The following is a 27761-nucleotide window of genomic DNA, read 5'->3' as shown; positions in this document are numbered from 1 at the left end:
CCTTTTGTGGGGAATCCAGCACAAAGAACCCAAGTCATTGCCTAAGGAACTTACTGAGCTTATCTTCAAAGGTAGATCATTAACTGTATATTAAATTATACGAGGCTGACTATACATAAATAGGTGCCAAGGAGAGGAGAATGCCTGTGGGCTGGAGCTGTTGAAGTCTTGGTGGCACAGCTGGAAGTTGACCTGGCCTTGCGTGGAGAGCAGGCTCTTGGGCAGTGGGTAGAAGGGCGGGCCCTGGTGGGATGGGGCTGGGTGGGGTGGGGCCGGGGATCTGGATCCTGAGGACTCTTGGCCTCAAGGGAGCCCCATCCTGTGTTGGGAAAGGAAGTGGGCTGGAGGGATGCAACTCTCCAAAGCCACATGGGTGAGATTGACCCGCCCTGCCAAAAAAAGGGCCTTCTCTGTACCTTTGTGTGTTTGACCTTTTCCATGATAGAAAGGAAAGAGAGAACTAGATTTCAGACAGGCTCATGAAACCTTATATAAATAAATGGAGGAAATTCATGTGTAGACATAGTAAAGCTAGGAACAACGAACTTGCGGTGACCTTAAGGTAAAATGAGTAAGGTTCTGTTATAATGGAGTGTTTTAATCCCCTCTTCTTCACCTTGTTAGTTGGGGTGGGATTTCCTCCCGGTGACACTTGACATTAGGCTGATGAGAGCTGCCTTGTTCACTAGTTGTCCCTTATGCTTAGTCCCTGAAGGACACTGCCCACCACACCGGGCGCATGGGGCTGCAGAATGACAGACCAGGGACTCTGGGAGGCAGGCTTTGTAGTAAGGAGGTCGCGGTGGCCTTGGCTCCTGCAGGACGGTGTGAGCAGCTTGCTTTAATAATTGGAGCCCGAGTCCTGGCTGCTGTGGCTCAGTGGATTGAGTGCCGGCCTGCGAACCAAAGGGTCACCAGTTCAGTTCCTGGCGGGGGCACATGCCTGGGTTGCCAGCTGGGTTCCCAGTTGGGGGGCATGGAAGAGGCAACTACATATTGATGTTTCTCTCACTGTCTTTCTCCCCCCCTTTCCCTCTAAAAAGAAATAAATAAAATATTTTTAAAAAGAAATTCTAAGCAGGCACAGTGCCTGGAAACTCGCGCTTAGAGCACTGGAAGCCCTCCCGGTTTTACCAGAAGTCAAGGCAGCACATAATATTGGGACTTAATTTTAGCCCTCCTACCACATGTAGGTAGCTTGCGTTTAGTGAAAGCTATCATTAGTGTGTGTAAATATTACTAAATTAACATTCGGTGTTTGAAAGTCAGGTTTATGTATGTAGAGGCTGGATTTGGGTCTGTGAGGCTGTCATGCTGGGATTGGAATTGTAGACAAACCTGTTTATTGTAGATAAGCTTGTTTTTGCTTCTCATCTTTGTAGAAAACAAAGTTCCATTTTATTGATTCCGGAATGGTCAGACCTTCAAAATGGAGATTTATGAACCAGGAACTTAAGTCACTTCCTCAGTGGCACTTGCATGGTAATTAAGAACGTCACTTTGTGATGGTGCTGCCTCAAAGGAGGAGGGAGATTTTATGTAAGGGGTGCGCTTATCAAAGTGAGGTGACCCGTGCTCCCGGGAAGGGCACTGCTGGCAGCTGGGCTGAGGTGCGGCGTAGCTCGGCCCCTGGGCCCCCTTTTCCCAGAGCCGAGGGCGCCTGTCTGCTTTCCCACTGGTGTGGAGCACTCTCCCCGGCCGCCTCTGACAGCTCTGTACCCTTATCCAGTTTGCAGGCTAGGAAACACGGGCTACATTTTAGGGTGCTGATCTAAAGGACGCAGTGGTTTCCTGTCGGTTGGGCTCAGTTCTGTGTGATCCCATCCATCTCTGTTTATCCCAAAAATTCTATATGAAGATGTATTTTGAGACCCCCGGATCCCTGCGTGCACGGGGAGGCGGGTCAGCGCGGCCGGACCAGGCGTGCAGCACTGCCGGGGCGCTGCAGGCGCGCGGTACCCGTGGGCACGCACTCAGCGTGCAGGGGGCTCGGGCTGCCCCCCACCCCTCCCGCAGGCCTTCGCTCCCCGCTGCTGTGCCTGCGCCTGCCTTGCCTCCGCACAGACAGACTGCCCTGGGCAGCGAGCGCTCCTGGTCACGGCGACTCCGCAGTTGGGCTCAGGCGGAGGCTGGGCGGGCGGTACCGAAGTTTGGCGCTTATTCATTGTAAAGCCCTCAGCGGCCTAGGGACTGGGGACTGTTTAGCTTCTCTCTCTCTCTCTCTCTCTTTTTTTTTTTTTTTTTTTTTTTAGATTTTTATTTATTTATTTTTAGAGAGAGGGGAAGGGAAGGAGAAAGAGAGGGAGAGAAGCATCAACGTGTGGTTGCCGCTCATGCGCGCCCAACTGGGGGCCTGGCCCACAACCCAGGCCTGTGCCCTGACTGGGAATCGAACCGGCGACCCTTTGGTTCGCAGGCTGATGCTCAATCCACTGAGCCACACCAGCTAGGGCTGTTTAGCTTTTCTTCTGTGTGTCTTCAGGTTGTGACTCACTCACAGTGATGCTCCTGGCTAGAGCAGGGCAGTCTCCGCATCCCTGCTTCGGACTTTTCTGAGCGCATTCTCTTGCCTTAGGCGTGGCACTAGGAGGCCTGGAGGGGGTTCGTGTAGATAGATGAGCTCATCCGCAGTGCATGTGACTGACACTACAAAAGCTCGGAGCAGGCGTCCGTATGACTTTGTCCTAGATTGCGGAGCGACCTTGCTTTGGGGACTTACTCGTGGTTTCTCCTCTGGCACCCCTGCAGCTCTTGAGCACTGCAGGGGGTATTTTAAAAACCTCAATATAGAAATGTCTGAACATACCCAGTGCAAATAAAAGTAGAGAGAATAATAACAGTGAACCTCCGTTTGCCCAGCACCCACCTTTAACAGTGATCCCCATTTTCTGCAGGCAGTTGTGGTTTTGCACAAACCTGGTGGGAACTTGGTGTTTACCTGTAGTGAGCCTCGTCAGGCGTGTAAGTTAGCTGTCTCATGGCACGTGGCAGGGAGCTTGTATGATCGTCCTCGCAGGTCTGTGGGCCAGCGAGGGTGACTCTGTTTTGCTCTCCCAGTGGCAGTGGCAGGATGCAAAGGGTCCTCTCCAGGTCTAGTCTCAGAACTGGCACTTTGTCACTTACACCCACTGGCCAAAGCAAGCCACATGACCAACCCCCCAGACACTGGGGTGGGAAAAACTCTTCTGTTCCTGATGTTATTTGAGGAACCAGGCAAATTGGAACGTTGACCCTTTCACCTGGAATGTCAGCTCTGTGTGATAATACTGTTCGCCATTATCACAGAAGGGTAGCATTTCACTGTCTCTGGTCTGCCTCCCTACGGAAGACTAAGAGCTGTGCCCTTTTCATCCAGAGACAGAGCAAAATGCTTACTGCCCGCAGCACGTGCTCAGTGGCTGCTGTGTGAGTGGGGAGGAGAAGTACCTGAGGGGCTAGGTGATAGTTGCTTTTGTTAAAGGCCAGGGTCTCATAACCTGAAGGATGGAAAGACTTGGCTAGTCAGGGAGGGTTACTAAGTGAGGACCAGGACCCAACTGCTGATTCATCCTGGGATTCGATTGTTTAGTGAGACTTAAAATCAGGGAACTCCAGAAACTGGGTGGTAGTTATAACCGGTCATCAACTATGTTGCTGAGTCATGCTTTTCGTCCACTTTCTACACTGTTGTAGTTCCTTTGTCAACGGAGTTCATGGGTTGGCCATTGGGAAGAAATGGCTTCCTGTCTGGTCTGAGCCCTCTAGGCTCCACAGCCCTCATGCTCTCTGACAGGCCCTCCAGCGGCGCGCCTGCGCCCTGGCGCACGTGTCTGCCGGAGTCATCATTTGCTGATGAGTACACACATCTCCCTACACCACCCCCCAGAGAGGCTAAATGAGAAATAAATTACCGTACGCTCATATCGACATAGCTTTCTAAGAAGAAAGTGTGTGGGTGAGAAGTTTTTGAGTTTTTCTACCTAGATTATTCCGAAAGGACACGTTTGTGAAATCAGTAAATGTGTTTATAAGCTAGATTTGTATATCTATGCCTGATTTTCATTGTGTAGAATGTTCTTTCTTATAAGCAAAGTTTTGTCACTATGGACTGTCAGTTAAGACTGGAAACATTTTTAGAATATGAAACCAGAATTTATAAAATCAACTTAGATGTTGTTTTGAGTTATCATTTGTGTATAATATTGGATTTGTTTAATTAATTAGCATACAACATGATTGTGTATGCCTAGATTGTGACATGATTACCGTAGTAAGTTAACATCCATCACCTCCCATAGTTACACATTTTTTTCTTGTGATGAGAACTTTGAAGATCTACTCTCTTAGCAGCTTTCAAGTGTACCATACAGTGTCATTAACCATAGTCACCATGCCGCACATGACATCCCCAGGGCTGATTTACCTTATAACTGGAGGTTTGAGCCTTTTGACCCCTTCCCCCCCGCTTCCCTCACTCCCTAACCCCCACAGCTGGTTACCACCACTTTGTTCTCTGGTCCTATGAGTTTGGGTTTTAAGCATAGTTTTATATCGTGATACCATCTTTTCCCATAATTTTAAGAAATGCAATTAGATTAGTGTTAAATATAAGTACTAAATATGTATTTTTTCAGAACCGATAAGGAAAGTATTATTTCTGTATGAGAAGAGAAACACAGCGCGATCTCGGATTGCGTGGCCGCTGTCCTGACCGTCTGGGAAGACCTCATTGTGTTTTGCCTCGTGCAGGTGTGAAGTCCACAGCGTCCTGCGTCCAGCACCAGCGCCTCTCCGTCCTGTGATCAATGTGAGTCCCAGGAACTTCTCACGTCACAAACGAAATGAACCAGGGGCGTGGAAAGTATGACTTCTATATTGGTCTGGGACTGGCTATGAGCTCCAGCATTTTCATTGGAGGCAGTTTCATCTTGAAAAAGAAAGGCCTTCTGCGACTTGCCAGGAAAGGCTCCATGAGAGCAGGTAAGTTGTGCCCTGGGGGCTGTGTGACGTCCGTGCGTGGGGGCTGTGTGACGTCACTGCTGGGTGGCTCTGTGACGTCACTGCTGGTCGGCTCTGTGACGTCCGTGCGTGGGGGCCCTGTGACATCCGTGCGTGGGGGCTCTGTGACGTCCGTGCGTGGTGGCTCTGTGACATCAGTGCTCGGCAGCCCTGTGATGTCCGTGCGTGGGGGTTCTGTGACGTCAGTGCTGGGCGGCCCTGTGACGTCCATGCGTGGGGGGCTCTGTGACGTCAGTGCTGGGCGGCCCTGTGACGTCCATGCGTGGGGACTGTGTGACGTCACTGCTGGGCGGCCCTGTGACATCTGTGCGTGGGGGCTGTGTGACGTCAGTGCTGGGCGGCCCTATGACGTCCGTGCGTGGTGGCTCTGTGACATCAGTGCTCGGCAGCCCTGTGATGTCCATGTGTGGGGGCTCTGTGACGTCCGTGCGTGGGGGCCCTGTGACGTCCGTGCGTGGGGGCTCTGTGACATCAGTGCTCGGCAGCCCTGTGATGTCCGTGCGTGGGGGCTCTGTGACGTCCGTGCGTGGGGGCCCTGTGACGTCCGTGCGTGGGGACTCTGTGACATCAGTGCTCGGCAGCCCTGTGATGTCCGTGCGTGGGGGCTCTGTGACATCAGTGCTGGGCGGCCCTGTGACGTCCGTGCGTGGGGGCCCTGTGACGTCCGCGCGGGCTGACGTCCGCAGGTGCTTTGTAGACCACCGCATCTCCGTTCCAGTGTGTTCAGAACTGTGGACTGCGAGAGTTGTAAATGTTTATAGAGAATCCAGCATCAGTTTTGTAATGAAAACAAGAAGCCAGAGATGCCCAGTAAGTTACCTCCTCGCTCTCGCAGGTGTTAGCAGGCTGGGAACGGCCCAGGCCCGGTGAGCCTCCAGCCTTGCCTTTACGTTCTGATGACTCTGCAGGGAGCGAGGGGAGGGTCTGCGGAGAGGCAGAACCCTATTCAGGCCAGGCTCTTTTGTCTGTGATAGTGGAAGCTGGATTTGTACCTTAGGCATTTTTTTCCTGAAGATCTTAAATTCGGGAAGGAAAGAGAGGGCTTCCATGGATTGAAGAGCCCTTTATTCGTGAGCTTTTGAAGGGTGGCGTAGGCTGTTCCCCAGAAACTGCTCACAGGTCAGGAGACCCGGGGGACACTTGCCGTGCTGGAACCCCACTCTGACTTCGTCCGGTGCACGCGTGACAGCTCCCAGCATTGTGTCGCATCCTGGTCATGTCTGTTGTTCGGCCTCTGCATCAGTTCTAGACCCGGGTCTGACCTCCTCGGAGGACCGGCTTTGGCAGTAAAAAATGTCACCTCCCTCTTTGCTGTGCGGTCTACGTGGCTGACCCTAATCAAGCAGTCTGAAAAGCTTGGCCTCTGCTGGAGTTCACGGACACAGGAGGATCTCTTGAACTCGTGTGTTCCTCACTCTTGGTCAGTCCTGAGGCAGGTGCTCTCCTTGCCTGTGACAGGGATGCCCGTCCGAGGCTCTCTCTGCACTGACTTTGTCTTTTGGGCAAGGGCTTAAGTACCAACCGCTTGACTTGATTAGTTTGGTTGGGATGAAAGTCAAATGAACAAGCAGGCTCAGTCTGTGTACACCTGGTCAGTGTGGGACCCCTCTGTCGAAGGTCACGGTCACCTATGTGGCTTGTGATCTTTCAGGCTAATTCCTTTGAAGTTGGACTGCTTTTTATTGGTTCATTTTCTTTGTTTATTAAAGCTGACTTCACAAAACAAAAGAATGAAGAATAAGGATTGATTTAATTCCTTCACTCAACATTACAATACAAACCTAAACGTTTTTAACATTATCATGGCCCTCACATCTCCTTTTGTTGTATAATTATAAAAATATTATCTAAGAAATCCCTTGATAGTGATAGAACCTTTGTTCAAACTAGTAATTAGCAGTAAGTGAGATAGTTTAAAACCTGTCATTAATAATAATTGTCATAAATTTGTAGTGGTCTGTTAATCTTTCAAAGAAGTGAACTATTTTTTCATTCACAGGTCAAGGTGGCCATGCATATCTTAAGGAATGGTTGTGGTGGGCTGGACTGCTCTCAAGTACGTATAAAGTTGTTTTTAATTTTTTTATTTTTTAAAGATTTTTATTTATTTACTTTTAGAGAGAGGGAAAGGGAGGCAGAGGAACATTGATGTGTGAGAGACACATTGATCGTTTGCCTCTGATATGCCCCCAACTGGGGACCTGGCCCACAACCCAGGCATGTGCCCTGACTGGGAATCGAACCAGCGACCTTTAGGTTCACAGGCTGGTACTCAATTCACTGAGCTGCACCAACCAGGGCTGTATAGAGAATATTTTAAGAAGATGTTATAGTTGAATATTGAGATATTTGCAGATACTACTACAGCTTCATATTACTAGCAGCTTTTAAAAGTTTAAATAAGTTCTTTTCCTAATGAACAAAACTCAAAATATTTATAATTTAAGCCTATAAAAGTCATTTAGCAGTTTGATAGCTTATTTAATTTGAATGGGAAGACTTTTTTACCTATCCGATTAAAACACATCTGACTTGTCTGTGTGTTTTTACAACTCTGCTCGGTTTGAGAAGGTGATTTTGAAAGGGAAAGGTCATAGGAAACAGCCTGTTTTAAGCCCCCACCCGGCTCCTCTCCTTTCCTAGCTGGACAGTCGACAGGACTGTCCACAAAAAGGTGCGCAGAAAAGTCACCCGTAAGAGACTGAGCCTTCAAAGTACTCAGGGTTAAATTATGTAAATATTGGTCCTAGGCTTAAGGGCAGCTGAAATTACAAAGTGACTGATTAGTCTGTTCGTTCAATGAATATTGATTAGTTTTGGATACCCGGTATTGTTCTAGGTGCTGGGGTGCTGGAGATACACTAGGCAAAGAAGCAGAAAATTCTTGCCCTCTGAGAGTGAACATTCTAGATGGAAGGCAAATAAGAGTAAATAAGTTAAAATTTGTTAGTGATAAATGCTAACATTGGTTAGGAGTAAGGTAGGGAAGGGATATAAAATGAAGGATTGATAGCTTCACATTTTCGTTGGGGGGCCAGGGCAGGCCTCCTACAGGAAGTGAGGGAGCTGTCCATGTGAATATTCAGGGAAGACCATTTTAAACAGGAGGAAACGGTAAAGGTGAAGACCAGGGTGTGGGACCGGGCCTGGGCTATATAGGTGTGCTGGGCAGCCTCCAGGTAGCCCCCAGAGGTCCTCACCCCAGTATTCACACCCTCGTATAATGCGCTCTGGCATTGATGAGCGCTGGCCCTTGTGGCAGAGTGGGGCAGGAGTGAGGATTTCTGTCTTTGGAGGCTGTCCTCCGGGATGTTGCCACGTAGCCCTCACTGCTTGGGTAGCTCATATGGAGTCGTGCAGCGGGATACTGAGGCAGCCTGAGGGAGAGCTGGAAACCGGCTTTTGCCCCAGCCTGCACGTATAAAAATCCCAAACCAAATAATGACTGAATCAGATTTATTCTAGCAATGCAGAGGTCGTGCAAATTTGGAAAACCAGTCCCTGTAATTTACCGTGTTAACAAATTGAAGGAAAAAAGATCACTTCAGTAAAATTAGGGAACTATTCATGACTAAAAGGAAAGTATTTCAAGTAAGCAACTTAAGTGAAGTTTTTTAATGTGATAAAGGATATATAAGACAAGCAAAAAAAAAAAAAAAAAAGCGAAAACAACAACACAGTGAACACCCAAATGGGGAAGTGTGGGGGGCTTTGCTTCTGGGCCTGGGGACAAGCAAATGGCCTCTCATTGTTCCTTCAGTGTTTCCCTGGACTTTCTAGCCCGCGCAGGAAGGCAAGGGGGCAAAATGGGAGAATCAGAAAGGAATGTATGAACTGTTGCAGTTGGTTGATGATATGACTGTGAGTATAAAAGTTCCAAAGAACATAAAGATAACTTATAAAATTAGGGTTTAGCAAGGTTGTTAATATAAAGCCAACATACAAAACTGAGCTGTATTTCCGTATATCAGTAAGAATTAGAAAATAAAATGTTGGAATGATACCATCTGCCTCTAGTTTTAAAAAACTTAAAAATGTAACAAAAGATGGGAAAGATTTCCACAGAGACAATAGAATCATTACTGAGAAGAAGAAAACAAATAGAGGGATGTATCGTTTTCATGGATTGAAAGTCATTATTGCAAAGTTGTCATTTCTCTCCCTGTGGACAGGTTAAATGCCATTCCATGCAAGCTGTATGTTATATGGTACGCCATAAGTTGATTTTAAAATTTGTGTGGAAATACAGACATATCTGAGAAAGGCAAAGCGACCCTTTAAGAAGAGGCGGAAGGACTTGCTTTACTGGATATGAAGACTTAGGAAGTTTCACTAATTAAGTCAGTATGGCATTGTGCTAGGATAGATACATAGGTGGTAGGATAGAAGGGGGAGCCCTGAAGCAGACCCACGGCACAGGTGACATTTAAGTAGGGAGATGTGCTTCTCAGTAAATACGGCTGTCACAACCCATATGGAGGAGAGTGAAATTGGATTCCTACCTCACGCCGTGTAGAGTAATTCCAGGTGATTCATAGCGGGAATGTGAAAGGCAGAACACTAAGCATTTAGACGCTAAAGAATTTTGAGAAAGATTTCTTGTACAAATTGTATGAAGCACTAACCAGAATGGGAAATATTTTTATTTTATTTAAAACAAATTTTTTTGAAGATCTTACTTATTTTTAGAGAGAGGCGAGGAAGGGAAAAAGAGGGAGAGAAACATTCATTGGTTGCCTCTCGCACGCCCCCAACTGGGGGCCTGGCCAGCAGCCCAGGCATGTGCCCTGACTGGGAATCGAACCAGCGACCGTTTGGCTCACAGGTCAACCTTCAATCCACTGAGCCACACCAGCCAGGGCTGGAAAATATTTTTAAAGTTCACAATAAAATTAAGAACTTCTTTTGATCAAGAGTCTAAGAGAATGTAAAGACAAATCACAAAGTTGTAAAAATAGTAAATACAATTTTTTTAAAATTACAGTGTTTTAACCCACAGGAAACTTATGTTCAAAATGTAAAGAATTGCCTCAGTAAGAGAAAACAAGCATCCTAATAGACAAATGGGGGGGAAACTTGAACAGCTGCTTTACCGAAAGGTTTCACTTGACCAATAAACAAAGGAAAAGGGGAAATGCGAGTTGAAAGCCTAGTAAAATAATCTCATTCCCCATTAACAGATAAGCAGACTTAAATCTGACAATTCAAGTATTGGGGAGCTCACAACTGCTGAGTGAAATTTGGCGACACCATTTTGTAAAACACCGTAGCCAATGGCGAGCTTTTAAAGCGATCACGTCTCTTTCCTATGAAAGATTCCCTAGCGGCTTTTCAACTTGGGTGACACCCTTAACAGGGCTCGCAGTGGTGGCTCTTGCCATGCTCTGTGTCACGTGCTCCGCTGCAGCGCGGTGGCTTCCTTGCTCTTCAGACACGAAGACATTGTCTTCGGTGAAGGTTTGGCGCTTGCTGTTCTCCCTGCTTGGGATGCGCCCCGCCACCACCACGCAGATTCAGGTTCACCCCGCCCCGCATGTCGGACTGGGGACGCTGCCCCTCAGAGCCCCTGTGCGGGCACCGTGGCCTGCCCCCGGCATGCCCTTCCTTTCCCTGGCTTCGTCTTCCTGCACAGGGGCCCCACCACGTAGGTTTTAGGAGAGCCCCGTCTTCGTTTTCTCCCTGGCACTTAGCGGGTACCCAAGGATATGGAAGAGCTGGGTGTTGTTTTTAAAAAAAGCCCGTGAGAAAGACTTGAGAAGTACTTCCCCACCCCTTTTAGCAGCTTGTAATTGATTTGTGTTTGTTGTCATAGGATATAAATACTATTAAAATTGTTTATTTAAAAAACATGCAAGTACATATTAGATCTCATCAGTTAAAATAAATTCGTCTTGTTTGTAATTGGGCCGGACTATTCTAATGTTGATAATTTATGAATAGATGGGAGAAAGTATGGAAATTACTAAGCAATTGAAGTAGCGTATAAACATATTTATATAAGTAGAGTGCAGCTATTTCCACGGCGCGTGGATGTGTTCCTATCTGAGAGCTTCCTTTCGTTGCCCTCCAAGTGGGAGCCGGCGAGGTGGCCAACTTCGCTGCGTACGCGTTCGCGCCCGCCACCCTGGTGACGCCGCTGGGAGCGCTCAGCGTCCTCGTAAGGTAAGGGCGCGGGCCGCGCTCCGGCCTGCGTGCTCAGCGTGCTTCACAATTAAACTACCTTAGGACGTTTTTAGCACTGTGTTGTAATGTGATTTTAAAAGGTTATCTCCTGTGCACAGACCAGCTGGCAGTTTGTGGGAGAAAACGCTTTTGTGCTTTGGCTTGCTTGTATTCAGGGCCAGCGCTAGTTTTCATTGCAATTTTTAAAAGTTCCAAGTGGCCCTTGGCACAGTATTTATCATATGACACCTTGCACTTGGTGGTGGTGGTTGGTGATGGATAACTTTCTGTAACTACTATAGAAAGCCGTGGACGGGGCAGTTCTGTGCCTCGGAAGACCGGCCTTGAGTCCTTGTTTGCAGGGGGCAGTTCGAGACTTGTCTGATTTCTGTTACTTTACTGATCAGCTCCAAGAGCTAAGCCCAAGTCGAAGACTGGATTTTGGTTACTGTCCCCAAAGTTAGTTGGTAGGAATTTTTATCCTTTTCCCCCCAAAACTGTGTGTGTGTATGACCCCAAAATACCCGGAATTTATTTATAAAAAATTGTGTGTTTATTCTCACATGTTTAAACTTCAGTCACCCTCAAAGTGCTCTCCATTTAATTCAATACACCTGTTGAGATGTTTTTTTTTCACTACTCAAAAGTTTTTCTTTGTTTGTTTTTTAGTTTTTAGAGAGAGGGCAAGGGATGAAGAAAGGGAGAGAAACATCACTGTGTGGTTGCCTCTCACATGCCCTCAACCGGGGACCTGGCCTGCAACCCAGGCCTGTGCCCTGGCTGGGAATCGAACCGGCGACCCTTTGGGAATTTTTATAAGCCTCCAGTGTTGTCGTTTGAGTTCAGTTATTTAATATCTGAATTGTGTTGCTATTTAAAAATGAGAAAAGTAGCTGATTATTTCAATCTTACCCACCTTCCCCCTCCCTTTTTAGTGCCATTCTTTCTTCATACTTTCTCAATGAGAGACTTAATCTTCATGGGAAAATCGGATGTTTGCTAAGTATTCTCGGATCCACAGTTATGGTCATTCATGCTCCAAAAGAAGAGGAGATCGAGACTCTAAATGAAATGTCTCACAAGCTCGGGGATCCAGGTAAGGAAAAGAAAGGCTTTATTAGACGCACTGTACTGTTGCTTTTTAGTTTAGTTTTTATTTTAATCAAAATTTTGTGTGCAAACAAAGAGGTGGATTCCTCTGCCCTGCTCATTGTGAAACAGCAGAGTTACCTCCCTCCTTGGTCCTTTGTTCTGTGTCTGAAGAACGAGCTCTGTCGCTGCTTCCTTGGCTGTAGGCGTTTTCTGTTACGTCTGTTACTGGTTGTATCGCTTTAGTTTTGTGTAAATGAGTTATTTGCATTACAGTACATGACTTTTATTCTCAGCCGAGACATAAAACACAGCGATCCCTCACTTACCGCGGGTATTGTGTTCTAGACGCCCCCGCGGTAGGTGAGAATCCACGAAGTAGGAACCTTACATTTGTTTTAGTATTTATATATATTTTAAGGCTTTATAAACCCTTCCCACACACTTATAAACCTTTCCCATTCTCTTATTAACCTTTTCCACACTTTTATAAACACTACTTTTGTTCTTAAACATATCCTACACTCTTAAACCTATGTAACTTTAACAACATACATATACAGTACCGCAAAATCTTGTGATATAGCAAAAAGTCTGGAATAAATAATTAAATATATTATTTTTAAAAATCCCGTGGTATAGTGAAGCCACAATAAGTGAACCATGATGTAGAGGGACAACTGTACATGGAGCACTTTTCCATTTTTTGTATTTGCGTGTAGTCGTTATACATTGTTAGTTTCATGTGCACAGTGTAGTGATCTGACATTTACAACACCTTGCGGCGTGATCACCCGAAGTCTGGTAACTGTCTGTCACTGTGCAGACTGATCACAGTATGATGCACTGTGTTCCTTCCACTGTTTTTTTTTTTTTTTTATAAGATTTTACTTATTTATTTTTAGAGAGAGGGGAAAGGAGGGAGAAAGGGAGAGAAACATCCATATGTGGTTGCCTCTCACACGCCCCCACCTGGGGGCCTGGCCCACAACCCAGGTACGTGCCCTGACTGGGAATCGAACCCATGACCCTTTGATTCTCAGGCTGGTGCTCAATCCACTGAGCCCCACCAGCCTGGGCTGATTCTTTATCTTTTTATACATATAATGGGTCATTTGACTTTGAGGGCCTTTAGGATGTCCTTTTTGTCCCCTGTTGTCTGTTAATTCCCCACTGACTGCCTGGATTTTGGTCAGTTTTATTCATTGTGCTGGGTTCTTTTTATTTAACTTTTTAAACTTTATTATTTTTAGAGAGAGGGGAAGGGAGGGAGAACGGGAGAGAAACATGATGTGAGAGAGAAACACCCATCAGTTGCCTCTCACATGTCCCCAGCCGGGGGACCTGGCCTGCAGCCCAGGCACGTGTCCTGACCGGGAGTCGAACGGGCAGGTTTTCAGTTCTCAGGCCGGCGCTTAGTCCACGGAGCCACACCAGCCAGGGCGGGTTGGGTAAGGGTTTGAAGGCCCAGAGAGCCCACCAAAGGAACTGAAACTAGGCCACAGCAGGTCGGAGCCCTGGAAGGACTGGGTGGGGAAGGGTGTGATGCAAGCGCAGTCCCATGAGGCGGGGGAGCCTGGGTCGGGGGCCGGGGGCCAGTGGACGCTGTGCTAACATGAGCTGGCGGTGTGGGCATGACGTGGGGACAGGATCCCGGCTGCCTGTGGACACTGACAGACGAGGTCAAGCCCAGGGTCTCTGTCGTTGGAAATGAGGAGGCAGGGGAGGCAGTCAGGTCCGGGAGTAACTGACTTCTCAGGCCAGGAACCCAGCTCCCCAGTAATGACTCACTGGTCATGAGCATGCACCGTGGGCAGCTCATGGGTTGGCAAAAATCTGCTTTTTAGGTGACAGAGGACCAGAGAGGTTGGGTTCATTGCCCCGAGTCACCCAGGTAGCTGGAGCCAGGCCTCTTCACCTCCAGTCTGGTGACCTCGCCTGCACCATGTTGGGTGTGAGGGGCTTGAAGGTCAGTGCAGCTCGCATTTGAGTTTCTCCGTTTGCTCGGCCGTCCGCTGTCAGTTTCCGAGACAGGATTTACCTGTTCTGTCCCAGGCCCTGCCCGCTCAGTTCCGTGTGCATATGACTGTCCGCAGGTTGGGCTTCTGAACAGAAACTCCTGTGTTTGCCTTACTAATCCTTCCTCTGGCTGACGGACAGATGAGGACTCCCTGGTGCCGGCCCCATCAGGCCGCTTTGCCCTACCCCTCTGCCGGAAGACGAACAGCAAATGGCTTCTAAAAAGAATAAGAGCTGAGGCCCTGCTTGGTAGCTCAGTTGGTTATAGCATCGTCCCCATACACCAAGGTTGCAGGTTCAATCCCTGGCCAGGGCACATACAAGAATCAAGCAATGAACGCATCAATGATTGGAACAAGAAATCAGTGTTTCTATCTCTGTCTCCCTTCTTTCTAAAAAAAGGGGTGGGGTGGAGTAAGAGCTTAGAGTTGAAAAGATCTTCACCTCCCACCCCACTGCGACCCCTTCAGCAACATCACTGACAGGCGGTCATCCTGTCACTGGCGGATCTGTGCCTGTTTCAGGACAGCTCTGGTGACTGTAAAGCACTGAGCCTGAGTCCTTTGTCGCGGCCATGTGACTCCTGACAGTGGCCCAGGCGCTGGAGTCGAGCAGCTGTGTCATTTGCCACGTGACCAGAGTTATTATCTGCTGTCAGGCACACTCACCCCCTCTGGGCAGTAGGGACGAGGTCTGCTTTACAGAGTTACTGTGGGTCGTTGAGATTATGGAAGAAATTTGCCCAGTACAGTGTCTGACAGAAACAGCTGGTCGAGTGATGGCCGTTATCATCGTCATCGTCGTTACCCTGCCTGCAGGTCCTAGTGTGCCCCGTGGCGCTACGTGCTTATGACTCGGGACATTCAGACGCTTGGCCTGGGCGCTCCTGCTGTCCTAAGCGTAAGCCCCCGCCCGTGGCCGCGCGCCTGCGCGTGATGCTTGCGGGACGGTGCCCGCCGAGGCGCTCAGGGAGGGTCAGCGGGCTCCGGAGCCTCTGCTCTCGCTGGCCAGGGCCCCTCCAGCTTTTTCGGCAACGTGGCCTGTACTGCCTTTGTCCTGTGAAGGCCCCAGGTAGTTTTCCTGTGAATGAGGTGCAGGTCTGCCCCACTTTGCATTTGTGTAGAGGTTTGGTTTTGCTGTTGTTTTTATTTTTAGAGAGAGGAGGGAAAAGGGGGAGAAACATCACTTGGTTTCCTTGCTTATTGCACGCCCTCAACTGGGAGCCTGGCCTGCAGCCCAGGCCTGTGCCCTGACTGGGAATCAAACTGGTGACCTTCTGGGTCACAGGCCGGCGCTCAGTCCACTGAGCCACACCAGCCAGGGCTGGTTGTTGTTGTTTGTTTGTTTTTCCTGCCTCACCCTTTCTTCTTCTTCTTTTTTAAAAAAATTATTTTAACAATAAAAAATAACAATCCCTCCCTCTCAGACTTAAGACTCTTTATAATCTTAAAAAATATGGAACGTTTCACGAATTTGCGTGTCATCCTTGCGCAGGGGCCATGCTAATCTTCTCTGTATTGTTCCAGTTTTCCTATCTGTGCTGCCGAAGCGAGCGCTTGTTGTCGTTTGTAATTCAAGAGGAAACTGTTGACTGAAAGCCTGTCGTGTTTTGGGTGCTGTGCTGAGTTCTGTGGACGCAGGCTGACTAGGACTAAGTATCAGCGTGCTAGACACGTTTGTCCTGCTCCTGGCGAGTCCTCGTTTCTCACGTGAGGTCTGCACATGGCTCTGTGTTGACTGTTGTTGAATGAATGAAGGAATGAAATTGTTCACAGTGGAAGTTTTTCTCATAAGTGAGAAGACATTTCCCCAATCCGCTTATTTTCTAAGTTCAGATATTTTGTGCAAGCCTCCCACTTCCAGCCCGGCGCTAGTGGTTTTTCCATCCAGGGTAGACCCAGTTTCCAAGAGAAATGTGCAGTGTTCCTTTCGCGGCCAGAGTCAGAATATATAGAGAGAGAAGCTTAATTTGCTGGGTGGCCATCCTAGCCCGCCCCGGAAGGCCTCTGTGTGTACCCGTTTGGCAGTGACACAGGCTGGCGCCCAGGGTCAGGAGGAGCAGGCACCTGCAGCTGCGGGGCTGCGGCGTGTCCGGGACCAGCTCTGTCCGGCCCGGGCTTGGGGAGGCGCGGGCCGTGGCTTCAGAGGACCAGGACATTCTGCCTTGGTGCTGCCAGGTACCAGTGGGCCCTGCACCCCTGGGTCAAAATCCATCCCCCAGACGTCAGATACACGAAATTTTGGGGTCTCCTGTTCTGTAAAGCCACGGCTGGGGAGAGCCTAGGAACTCCGGAGCCCTGTTCTGTCCTGTTATTTCCTCTGCAGGTGGGCACTGGTGTGGTCTCGTGGCTGTCCAGTGCCAGGCGTCACTTGGGAACCGTGGAGATACCCCTGCCCAGCCCCTCGTGCACCCTGCAGACTGCAGACTCGGTTCCGTGGGCTCGTTTTCTCTACTTGAGATCAAGTTATCTGGATTTGCATGGTCGCGACTACCTCACTCTTGGCTGCAGGAAACGGAGGGTTCGTGCGTCTGCGCAAAACCCTCCCTGAACCTAATCCAAAAGTTCATGTGCTCTGGGGGATTAAATTACTACTTGGATTTCTAATCTGTTTTCTCATGAATTCTTTTCTTCTGTTGATTGGACCTCCTGAACTAGACTGTTACTTTTCTTAGTATCTTTTCCTCATTCTGCCTTTTGTTCTGCCTTCTGGGAGAGCCTCATTTTATCTTCTAGCCTTCCTTTGACTTTTTACAGCTGCTACTATATTTTTAATTTCCAAGAGCTTGCTTTTTCTCATTTGATCTTTTTGTTGTGACGCGACAAAAATCCACATGGCATGCAGCTCACGCCCCCGGTGGCTTCCCGTGTCTGGCACGGCAGTGGGAGCCACGTGTGTGGCGACGTGCGGCAGGTCCCGCGTCCTTGTCTGCAGGCTTCTGTGTCAGGGTCACGTTGGGGCCTGTTTCTGTGATTCACCTTTATCTTGAGTCATTTAGTTTGGACTTTTGGCAGCTTGGATTGATGCCAGACATGGTATGTGAACAGGTAGGGAGGCGAGAGAACGGTGCTCACCTTCCACCCAAAGAGTCGTTTCTGCTTCGTTGGGGCTGGTTTCTTTCCATTTTCCTTCACTCCTGGGCCCAGACCCTCTGGCTGAGCCGATAGCCTGGGGTGGGGACTTGGACCCTCCAGCTGGCCGAGCTGTGGCATCCGCTGCTGGTCTCTGCGCTCAGAGCTCCGCCTCTGCAGCCTCCTCTGCATGCGCCCCGACCCTGGTGGGTGTGACCCCTGGGCCCAGGCACCCCCAGGGGAGCGGCACACAGAAACCGGCCTGACTTCTCTGCACTTCTCTCCCTTCTGAAGCCTTGGTCCGTTATGTCCCAGCTGCGTAGGCAGCCCCAGATGTCCGCTTTTTTGGTTAACCTCGTCCACAGGACTTCCACAAGCGCTGTGGCCGCTTTCTGCTGGCCTCTGTGCCTGGCCTCGCTCCCCGCCCTGGAATCGGCAGTGGCCCGGGGGACCAGCCCGCCGGGCGCTGGCCTGACCTCTGGGTGCGTCCTGTGGCTCCCAGTTGGGGCCCCAGCTGCTTTGATTGCTCTGAGGGTGCGGGGCTGGTTTTTATGGGTTTTGTGGGATGGTGAGCCTTCTGTGTGGCGCAGAAGCATCACTTTTCTCTGCACATGGTGGCACCACTCCTGGGGATGCTGGGCCGCCTTCGAGGGCCGGCCTGGTCAGATCCCCAGCAGAGCCTCCCACCTGCCTGGCTGCTGACGTCCTGGGAGTTGAGTGGGGAAGAGGGGACTAAACGTCGTAGACACATGCTCTGTCCCAGCCCGTGTGACTGCTGCGCACAGTTCGCTCCAGCAGGGGCACTGCGGCTCAGAGGGCCAGGGCCGGGCAGGGGTGCCGTCTCGTTGCTCCTTGAACAGATGTTCAGCCAGGCCTCCCGTTCTGTCCCCCGTTCACCCCTCTTCCAGAGCTGCCTACTGAGTCACTGCGCATGTGGGGCTCAGCTCTCTGGGATCTGTTCTCTCGGGTGTTAGTGGTCCTCTGCTTTCTGGCTTCCATATCAGGTTGGCCAAAAAGTTCATTTGGTTTTTCCATACAATGGCCCTAGTAGTACTTCTTACCTTTAACTTCATTTGAAACAGTGTTGTTAGACTGTATTGTGACAGCTGTCATATCAGCGTGCATTTAAAAATACCAAACCGGTGAAGTTTTGTGTAGCCATTTTAATATTGAAGATGGAAGAAAATACACAACATTCTTGGCATACTATGCTTTATTATTTTCAAAAAACACGACTAAAATGAAAAAAAAAAGATTCGTGCAGTGTGTGGAGAAGGTGCTGTGACTGAACATGTCAAAGGGGGTTTGTGAAGTTCCGTGCCGGAGATTCCTCGCTGGACGATGCTCCACAGGCAGGCAGACCAGCTGAAGCTGAGAGCGATCAAACTGAGACATCATTGGGAACAGCTGGCATTCTACCACGTGGGAGAGCCGACATGCTCAAAATACCCAAGTCAGTGAAGTTATTGGTGAAAATGAAAAATGTGTCTTTTATGTGACGGAAAACACTGAACGGACTTTTTGGTCAGCCCAGTATTGTTGCTGTCGCATCGTCATCTGCTCTTGGCTTTGCTTCTCTCTGTCCTGTTCCTGTTTGTTTTATCAGCTGCAGTGAGGCGTGAACAGAGCAGGTGATGCTGCGGCATCTGTCACAGGGTCGCTGTGAGGAGTAAATGCAACCGGCACAAGCGGCTGAGAGGCGCTCCCAGCGGTAGCGGTGGCTGCAGGCCCCACGTCCCCATGCTCAGCTAGACCCCGACAGCGGTGTTCAGTCTTTCTTACCGATTTGCCCTTCACCCCAGTAGTTTGTCCCTAAATGTGAAAAAAGTGAGTGTTTAGAACAGACGTGACTCGAAACTCCTGTTCTTATTGCGCTCAAGGTCACCTCATGATTCTCTCCACTGGGTTCCGATGGATTGTGTCCCGGGGTCAGAACCTTCCCGTGGGGGCGGGACCTGGTGTTCCCGGGACGGCGGCAGTGAGTCGGCCTGACTGCGTTTTCTTTGATAGAATTAACAGGCGGCCTAAGGGGCTGCTATAAAAATGTTAGCGGCGGAACTAGCGTAAATGACCCATGGACGTGGAGATTGAGTATGGGAGGAGTTGGGGGGGCAATGGGGTAAAGGGGGGCATATGTAATGGAAAAACAATAAAGTTTTAAGAGACAGAAAGGTCAGTGGTGTGGCGGCCTGCGGCCGCTGGGCGGCTGTGCCCTTGGTAGGCGGCAGAGGGAGACTGGGGTTGGGTCCGCGGCCACGCTTCCCTGCTTCTGATCCAGTTGGTACTTGTTCTGGAGTCTCGGTTTTCAGCACTCAGACGTCCGACTCAGTAGACCCGTGTCTGCCTCCTGCAGGTTTCGTGGTCTTTGCGACCCTCGTGGTCATCCTGTCCTTGATACTGATCTTCGTGGTGGGGCCGCGCCACGGGCAGACGAACATCCTCGTGTATGTCGCCATCTGCTCGGGGATCGGCGCGTTCTCCGTGTCCTGCGTGAAGGGCCTGGGCATCGCCATCAAGGAGCTGCTCGCGGGGAAGCCGGTGCTGCGGCACCCGCTGGCCTGGGCGCTGCTGCTCGGCCTGGTCGCCTGCGTGAGCACGCAGATCAACTACCTGAACCGGGCGCTGGACATCTTCAACACGTCCCTGGTGACGCCCATCTACTACGTGTTCTTCACCACGGCCGTCCTCACTTGCTCGGCCATTCTTTTCAAGGAGTGGCAGGGCATGCCTGCCGATGACGTCATCGGCACGCTGAGTGGCTTCTGCACAATCATCGTGGGGATCTTCCTGCTGCACGCCTTCAAGGACGTCAGCTTTAGCCTAGCCAGCCTTCCTGTGTCTTTTCGAAAAGACGAAAAAGCCGTGAACGGCAGTCTCACTAGTATGTATGAAGTTCTTAGTGATAACGAAGAAGGTGGAAGCTGTGGAATCGAACAGCTCACCGGGGAAAGTGTCTCCCGAAGGAACGGAAACCTGACGGCGTTTTAAGAAAGGTCGAATCAGAAGGTGTAATTGTTATATGGAATGAATTGTGAGTATCAGAATGTTTCTGGGAAAGTACTGTTCTCAAATAATGTTCTCTAGAGACAATCTTTTTTTTAAGGTGTCACTCATTTGGACCAAGAAATTACTTTTCTTATATTTAAATGATGGGAGCTCACTAAAATGACCTCAATACCTGGCCAATTTTGTTAACACTGTAGTGGTACTGAAAATTTTTTTCACCAAAATCTAAATGCACTAATGACAGTTTTAAGTCTACAAAAATGCTTTACTTTTCATTGGTGATGGAAGTCGGCAGCGTACAGTTGTCATCGCCATTTGCATCATCCCTGACCATTTTAAGGCTTTTTGATTTGAAAAAAGAACAAAATTATTTCTACATTCTCCTGTGATTTAGCTTCTCTACAAAAATGACTCCTGTTTGATGAATTATTTTAATTCATCAAAGTTGCTAAGGGCAATTCATTGACAAAACAGAGGTAGGAAATTCCAGAGTACTCTGGGTGTGACTGGTCCCCGGCACATTCCATGGCCTTCCTGGGTGTCCTTAAAGCAGTCCGTCCTGCGTCCGCGGGGCTGCTGGGCGGGTTTATCCTTCAGTTCCCCTCTCTCATCCCTCGATGCCCCAAACCCTCATTCCCATTTTTACATCAGCTCTTGTACTTTGCAATATATTTTCATAATGAGTTATATTGTCATTTAGATCTTCTAACAACTGGGAAATGAAGTCAGAAGACTAAGGTAATTTTTAAACTTTAGCTCACATTATAATAGACAGATTGCAACAAAGTTCTTTCTAAATCTGAATGCTTAGGACAAACTTACAGATGTCTGTAGTAAAATCTGGTTTCTTTCCAAGTATCTTACTTTAACGGTTTGTTTTAAAATTATCAATGAAAATGTTTACGGAAAATTTCAACTCTATGCAGAAAGGGTAGAACAGAATAATGAGTTCCATCCAGCTTCAAACCTGTCATCCTAGCAATTACCTGGCCATAAAAAAGGCTGACAGTTAATGGAGGGAGCTCTCAGGCTATTGCCCCTTTGCTGCTCCTCCCCAAGGTCACACAACTGGGCTCCTCTGTGTCACCAGCCTGCACGCACCTCTCGGCCCACACAGCTCTCTGCTGGCATTACCAGGGAGGAGCTGACAGTCTCCGGGTTTCATGAAATAAATCCCCCTTTCCCTAAAGTTTTATTATTTACCCTCTAGGGAGCCTTTTTAGACCTTTTTTTCCCAGACAGCCTCCTCCGTGGGATTTTATACCACAGATACACTGTATATTTGTTTATGTACTGTATCTCTCTCTGCGCTTTGTATGTAATAGAGCAAGAACCAGTACCCCCTCCTTGGGTGTGATATTGCCCTCGTTGAGAATGCAGAGCTTAAGAAAAATAAATTCTTAATTATTTAACATCTTAAAGCACTTGTTTTTTATGTATTTAGTACATTTTGTTTTATAACTGATTGTTTTATTCTATCTTTCCATTGCCATTTAGCCCCCTCCTGCCCCCCCAATGATTTATAGTTCTTGTAAAACTCAGTAATATGAATAGTTTAAATTTAGTCATTATAGTCATTTTTCATCATAGTCCATCCTTTCAGTGCGGGGTGAGGACACTACCCTCGCTCAGCATGCCAGTCCCAGGGTTAACAGTTCACATTAAGAAAAGAGCAGTTTGGGGTGCTTTGTGAAGAGCAGTTCTGTGGCCCCTTACCTCAGGTCAGCCCGTCCAGGGGGAGTCCACACTGTATTTGCAGCAGCACGCGTGACACTCCTGGACCCCAGGGCCTCATTTCCGAGGCCACACGGAAGCCACTCCCTTCTCCGAGGCCGTGGGGGCCCAGTAAATGAATGACCGTGACTAGGTTTCATTAGTTTTATTTCTGTAAGCTTTCAATCATCCCTCACAAAGTAGATTTTGTTATAACTGGAGTTAGTAGAAACAGGAATATCAAGGTCACTATTTTCTGAAACACCTGACAAAAAAGGGAAGGGAACAATGACAGAATTGATAAAAGACCGTTAGAAAATCCCTAAACAAAAGCTAAATAATCATTCATTCTAATTGGGAACGGATTTTATTACAATTAGCTGGTATTCAGTTCCTCGCCTAAGTACATAAACCCCTAAATACCACCGATCCTTTGCTAACGGATAAATGGACGAACTCAGCAGCACTTTGACATTCCATAGAAAATTGGAAAATAACTTCGTGAGAACACGAGGGCGACATTCAGCAGCCAAAAGTCGCAGGCTTCCTAATCACCAAAAGCATATACAAGTTTAGTCTAGAAAAATAAGTCGATTTTATAAAATTAAGCTTTTAGGTCGAAAAGCACCCCCTTTAACAGGTACAGAGATACTGACAAATAGTCCCTAAAACTCTCACTAGTCGATGGAAAGGAAAACATGCCCTATAGTGACTGAGTGCAGCCGGGACTGGGGCTCTTCAGAAGCAGGCGACACGCGCGGCCTCAGCTGCTGGCCAGGGACTGGTGGATGGGCGGCTGGAAGCAGCGCACGTGCTCCACGGGGGTGCTCTCCCCGTCGCCCGACTTCAGGTACTTGTCCAGGATGGCGATGATCTCGTCGTTCAGAATCTGGAACTTGCGGATTCTCTCCACCATTTTTTTCAAAGGCTGCAACAGTTAAAATGAGCTGTTGTACTTGGTATCATCCCATAAAACGAAAGCTCGCCAGTTCGATTCCTGGTCAGGGCACATGCCTGGGTTGCGGGCCAGGTCCCCAGTTGGGGGCCGCACAACTGTTTCTCTCCCTCTTTCTCCCTTCCCCTCGCTCTAAGAATAAATATAAAAATCTTTAAAAAACCTTATATTTTATATATATACACTTAATCTTTATGTTTCAAATGTCAGAATTTTCATATTTTCTCAGAAAATTAAAGCAAACTATTGACACACATACCATCTCTTTTATGCAGCTATTGGAACCATGACTTCATTTTGCATTTGAACACATTCCTCTGTTAGTTTCATTGCTACTAACTGTAGACTTTCTCTTTGTACAACTTAAATACCTATTCACCAAACAGCTAGGTATTAAGAACTGAGGGTGTGCCAAAAGCTGGGAGTATAAAGATGTAGATAATATGGTCACCGGGAAAGAGCAGTAATCTAATGCGATAAAGTTTTAGAATTCCAGCAACTGGACAGGATGCTTTGAGAGGTGTTCCTGCTGAATCAGAAGACGTGCGTGCACAGATGCGCGTACACACACAGAACATTTAAAAAAGCATTGCTGGTTCTGCCCATATGGGTCACGCAGAAGCCAAGACTGCCTCAGGGACAGAGGCCACCAGCAGCAGTGGACACAGATAATCCTGGGCTGTGATGAGCAAGCTGGATGGCACCTGGAGGTGCCCTGGAAGCCAGGACCCTCTCAGTAAGCTGTGTTGCCAAGCCGGTACCAGCCCTTGGAGATGAGAAGCAAATCTGAGTGAAGGTCAATCAGACCAGAGCCAGCACAGAAAGCATCCAGCAAACAAGGAAACATTTCGGAGTTCTGGGTACCCCTGAGGCTTCAGGTACTAAAACTGAAAGATAAAGAATATAAACTACATGAAATGTGTTTAAAAAGAAACAAAAAAACTAAAATTCAGTGAAAAAGAAAATCAATTATCACCAAGATCTGAAGAACCAATTGAATTTTTAAATATATACGAATGATTTTCGAAAGTCAAAACAGCAGATCAGATGGCGCTGAAATGCATTAGTTAAGTCAAGAAAGTGGGAGGCAGAGTGGCCCCTCAGAGATGTCCTCCTCCCAAATCCCTTTAACCTGAACGTGTTACCTTCCATAACAGAGGGACTTTGTAAATATAGTTGAGGCTACACTTTCATATAGGCAGAGTGCCCTGGAGTACCAGGGTGGACACAGTCTAACGGGCAGGAAGGAGCGGTGGAAGATGACAAACGCAACCGTGCCTTGACCCACGCTGGCCAGAGGGACCACGTGCAAAGCACGAGAGGGGTTGTGGGCCAAATGCCAGCAAGGAAACGGGGAGCTCAGTCCTCCAACTGAGGAAGTGAGTCCAGCCAACCACCTGCAAAAGCGTGGAGAGGATTCATCCCTAGGGGCTCCAGAGGGAGCACGACCCCTGGGACACCGATTTTGTCCTTGGGAGACAGAACAGAGGGCCCAGCTTAGCCATGCTGTCCCCAGACTTCTGGCCTAGAGAACTGTAAGATAAGAAATGGGTGTTGTTTACAGCAGCAGCAGAAACTAACGTAATAGGGGAAAGGTCAGGAGACCAGCGAGGGTCTAACATATTGTCTAAGTGAAGTCCCAAAAGAAAGAGAATAGAATGGAAGAAAGACTAAAATATTTGAAAAGACAATGGCTGAGTATTTCCTAGAATTTAATTACAAAGAATCCATAAAATGCCCTGGCCAAGTAGCTCAGTTGGTTAGAGCAATGTCCTGATACACCAAGGCTGTGGGTTTGATCCCTGGTCAAGGCACATACAAGAATCAACCAGACTTCCTGCCAAGATGGAGGCCTAGACTGACACGCTCCATGTCTCTCCACAACCAAGAAGGACTACAACTACCACAAAACCAGAAATAATCAGAAGTTCCAGAAAATAAACTACATGGAAGTCTAACGTATGAAGTTATAAACAAGTGGTGCTCGTCTGGACAGGTAGGAGGGGCGAAGCCGGGGAGGACAGGTCAGGCCATGCTGGCAGCGATGGGCAGCGGAGACTGTGGTAAGCAGACACCCGTATTTAAGGGGAGGTGAGAAGCGCCAGGGGAGCACCCCTGGCTGCAGACCAGACCCGTCAGCTTGTGATTCGAATGCCAGGGAAGGCAAACCCCCATTGCCTTGGACTGTGAGGCCCAGAGGGCGTGGGGACGGAGGAGGAGGCTCCTGGTCTCAGCAGAGTGTGAACAGCAGGCATCCATCTTGGACCCCCACCCCCACACAAAGTGCCACAGCGTGGTGAGAAGGGTCACCCAGTAGTGATGAGTGCATAGGGCTCTGCCCCTGATAGCGTAGGTGTGACAGCCCTGCCCAAAAACTGTCAGGTAAACAAAATCTGTCAGGATGGCAGGGGTCATGATAGAGATCCCAATCACGCAGCTGACCAGAAAGCAAATACATGAATTAACGGACGAACAAACAGCTATAGTTATAAAACAGCTTACAGAAATAACAGTGGGACTTAATCAAGATGGGGAAGGAATGAAGGCTAGTCCTGCTAAAATGAACGAAAACACATATGAGACAAGTGAGGGAAGGAAAACCAGGGATCAAATCAACAAATCGGAACACAGAGAAAGAACAAACAGTCATTCAGTGCAGAAAGAGGAAACAAAAAGTGAGGAAAGTGAGCATAGGCTCAAAAACCTCTGAGACAGCTATAAGCGGGCCAACGTCCAAATTATAGGGTTGCCAGAATGTGAAGAACTAGAAATTGAAAAATTATGTGAAAAAATAATGAAGCAGAACTTCCCTAACTTGGGGAAGGAAATAGACTTACAGGTCCAGGAAGCACAGAGAGTTCCAGAAAAACTGGACTCAGGGGGAACCACACCAAGACACATTATAATCAAAATGTCAAAAATTAAGGATGAAGAGAGAATCTTAAAAGCAGCAAGAGGAAAGAAGATAATTATGTACAAAGGGATCCCAATAAGATGATCAGCTTATTTCTCTAAAGAAACTCTGCAGGCGAGAAGGGACTCGCAAGAAATATTCAAAGTAATGAAAAGCAAAAATCTACAACCACAATTACTCTATCCAGCGAAGCTGTCATTCAGAATAGAAGGGCAGAGAAAGTGCTTCCAGGACAAAGTAAAACTGAAGGCGTTCATTAGATCCAAACCACTGTTATATGAAAAGTTAGAGGGACTTGTTTAGGAGAAAGAGGATCAAAACTATGAACATTAAAATGGAAACTATCACAACAACAGAAGCTAGGGAACTGAAACAAAGGCAGACTAAGTAGACAACGAGAGTGGGAGAAGAATTATAGGTATGGGGAACATTTTGGGGGGAGGTCAGCAGGGATGGGGAAGGGGGGAAAGGGAGGGAGATGGTACAGGAATTAAGAAGCATAGTAGGAGGGAGTGGAGCGGACAGGAAGATGTTGAGGAGAACTATATGCACAGCCAATGGGCATGGACTAAGGGCAGGGGGACAACTAGAAGGAGGGGGTCACTGGGTGGAGGGGAGCAGAGGGAAAAGAAACTGGGACAACTGTAACAGCATAATCAATAAAGCATATTAAAAAATAATCACCCAAAACCTCAATAAGTGGAACAAGTTGATGTTTCTATCTCTAAAATCAATTTTTAGAAAAGAATTCATAAAATGACAAAGACAAAAATATCTAAAGAACAGCCAGAAATCACACTTCACGCCAATAACCCAAAAATTTGGCATCTAGGAGGCTCCAAAATATGAACTAGATCTTAGTACCTTGAAAAGAGAATAAAATGGAACATTTAGCATTTTACCTGCCACAGTGCTTTACTTACCATTGACATTTAGATTCCTTTTGGGAACAAAAAGCTTCAGTGAGTGGCACCTTACAGACTAAAAACATTCCCGGAGAAAGACGCTGTAATAAATACAAAAGCAAGCGTGCTCTTCTGGGAAACGTCCCCTAGGACATGAGCTGGCCCACGTACCACGTTTTTGATCATCTCGTCTTTGCCGTCGTGCTTCTGGACTTTGAGCAGGTGGTAGCAGAAATCCAGCACAGCGAAGCGCCGCTGCTGCCCGAGCAGGACGATGATCATGCAGCCGGCCCAGTGCAGCCCGTCCCCGAAGCACTGCCTGCCACGAGAAGCCATGCGGAGCCGGCCGTCAGGGGCGCCCTTCAGAGGCCGTCTCCAGGCGCCGGTGGCCAGGCCGGCTGCTGGAACAGGCCAGGAGGGAGCACCGGGCAGCCAGTGGCATGTCCTTGTTTCTGGTGAGCCCCGTTTGGGTTCCCGGGCACCCCCATTTCCTGTTTTAGGCTCACAGACCCTCCACAAAGGAGTTCATAAAGCTGTGGACCTGTTCAGAAAGACGCACATCTGCGTGTCTGTTTCTAGGGGTGACCCTGGAAGCCAAGCCCCGAGTCGCCTCCTGCACATCTAGAAAGAAACTCCACGTTCAGTAGCTTTATAGCAGCTCAGTGGAACGTGATCTTGTGTGTTAACCCACGCCAGCTCCCACTTCCCCGTCCGCCAAGCACACACTTACTCGACCGTGAACTCGTGGGTCCCCACGGGGATGCAGTACACGAACTGCATGGCGCTCCAGAGCCTGTGGAACTCCACACACTCGTCCACGTGCATGACCCCGTTGCTGGGCAGAGGCCCCCGCCAGATGGGGTCGTCCAGGAAGGTCCGGATCCGCGTCAGGATGACCTCAAACATGGACAGGCCGCAGCAGAGACGCT

General features: G+C 48.4%; 2 protein-coding genes and 1 non-coding gene across 3 annotated transcripts; 1 reads left to right on the top strand and 2 right to left on the bottom strand.

The window, feature by feature from the left end:
* The first annotated feature begins 4733 nt into the window (after positions 1–4733).
* LOC149991942 (magnesium transporter NIPA2) lies at positions 4734–20774 on the top strand. The gene is made up of 5 exons (XM_090263599.1): positions 4734–4959; positions 6998–7054; positions 11070–11160; positions 12096–12256; positions 19693–20774. The coding sequence occupies exons 1-5, from the start codon at positions 4821–4823 to the stop codon at positions 20325–20327; spliced, it is 1083 nt and encodes a 360-aa protein (XP_090119725.1). The 5' UTR covers positions 4734–4820; the 3' UTR covers positions 20328–20774.
* LOC149991943 (U6 spliceosomal RNA) lies at positions 15718–15824 on the bottom strand. The gene has a single exon (XR_016508537.1). It is a non-coding gene; the product is annotated as a U6 spliceosomal RNA (small nuclear RNA).
* Positions 20775–22209: 1435 nt separating the features above from the next.
* LOC149991941 (cytoplasmic FMR1-interacting protein 1-like) lies at positions 22210–27761 on the bottom strand. Its single transcript, XM_090263598.1, has 3 exons — positions 27563–27761; positions 27004–27151; positions 22210–22986 (listed from the first exon to the last, which is right to left on the bottom strand). Exons 1-3 carry the CDS (start codon positions 27736–27738, stop codon positions 22822–22824), a joined length of 489 nt encoding a protein of 162 aa, XP_090119724.1. The 5' UTR covers positions 27739–27761; the 3' UTR covers positions 22210–22821.

The sequence above is a fragment of the Furipterus horrens genome, unplaced genomic scaffold, assembly GCF_987537825.1.
Source record: "Furipterus horrens unplaced genomic scaffold, mFurHor1.1.pri manual_scaffold_16, whole genome shotgun sequence".
NCBI classification, from domain to species: domain Eukaryota; kingdom Metazoa; phylum Chordata; class Mammalia; order Chiroptera; family Furipteridae; genus Furipterus; species Furipterus horrens.
This window is presented reverse-complemented; position numbering and strand designations above follow the sequence as displayed.

Coding starts and splice junctions, on each gene's coding strand:
- LOC149991942 (XM_090263599.1), top strand. CDS start 4,821: ATGAACCAGGGGCGTGGAAAGTATGACTTCTATATTGGTCTGGGACTG. Junction 4,960..6,997: donor GAAAGGCTCCATGAGAGCAG/GTAAGTTGTGCC, acceptor TTTCATTCACAG/GTCAAGGTGGCCATGCATAT. Junction 12,257..19,692: donor TCACAAGCTCGGGGATCCAG/GTAAGGAAAAGA, acceptor TGCCTCCTGCAG/GTTTCGTGGTCTTTGCGACC.
- LOC149991941 (XM_090263598.1), bottom strand. CDS start 27,738: ATGTTTGAGGTCATCCTGACGCGGATCCGGACCTTCCTGGACGACCCC. Junction 27,152..27,562: donor ACCCACGAGTTCACGGTCGA/GTAAGTGTGTGC, acceptor TTCTCGTGGCAG/GCAGTGCTTCGGGGACGGGC. Junction 22,987..27,003: donor ACGAGATGATCAAAAACGTG/GTACGTGGGCCA, acceptor TAACTGTTGCAG/CCTTTGAAAAAAATGGTGGA.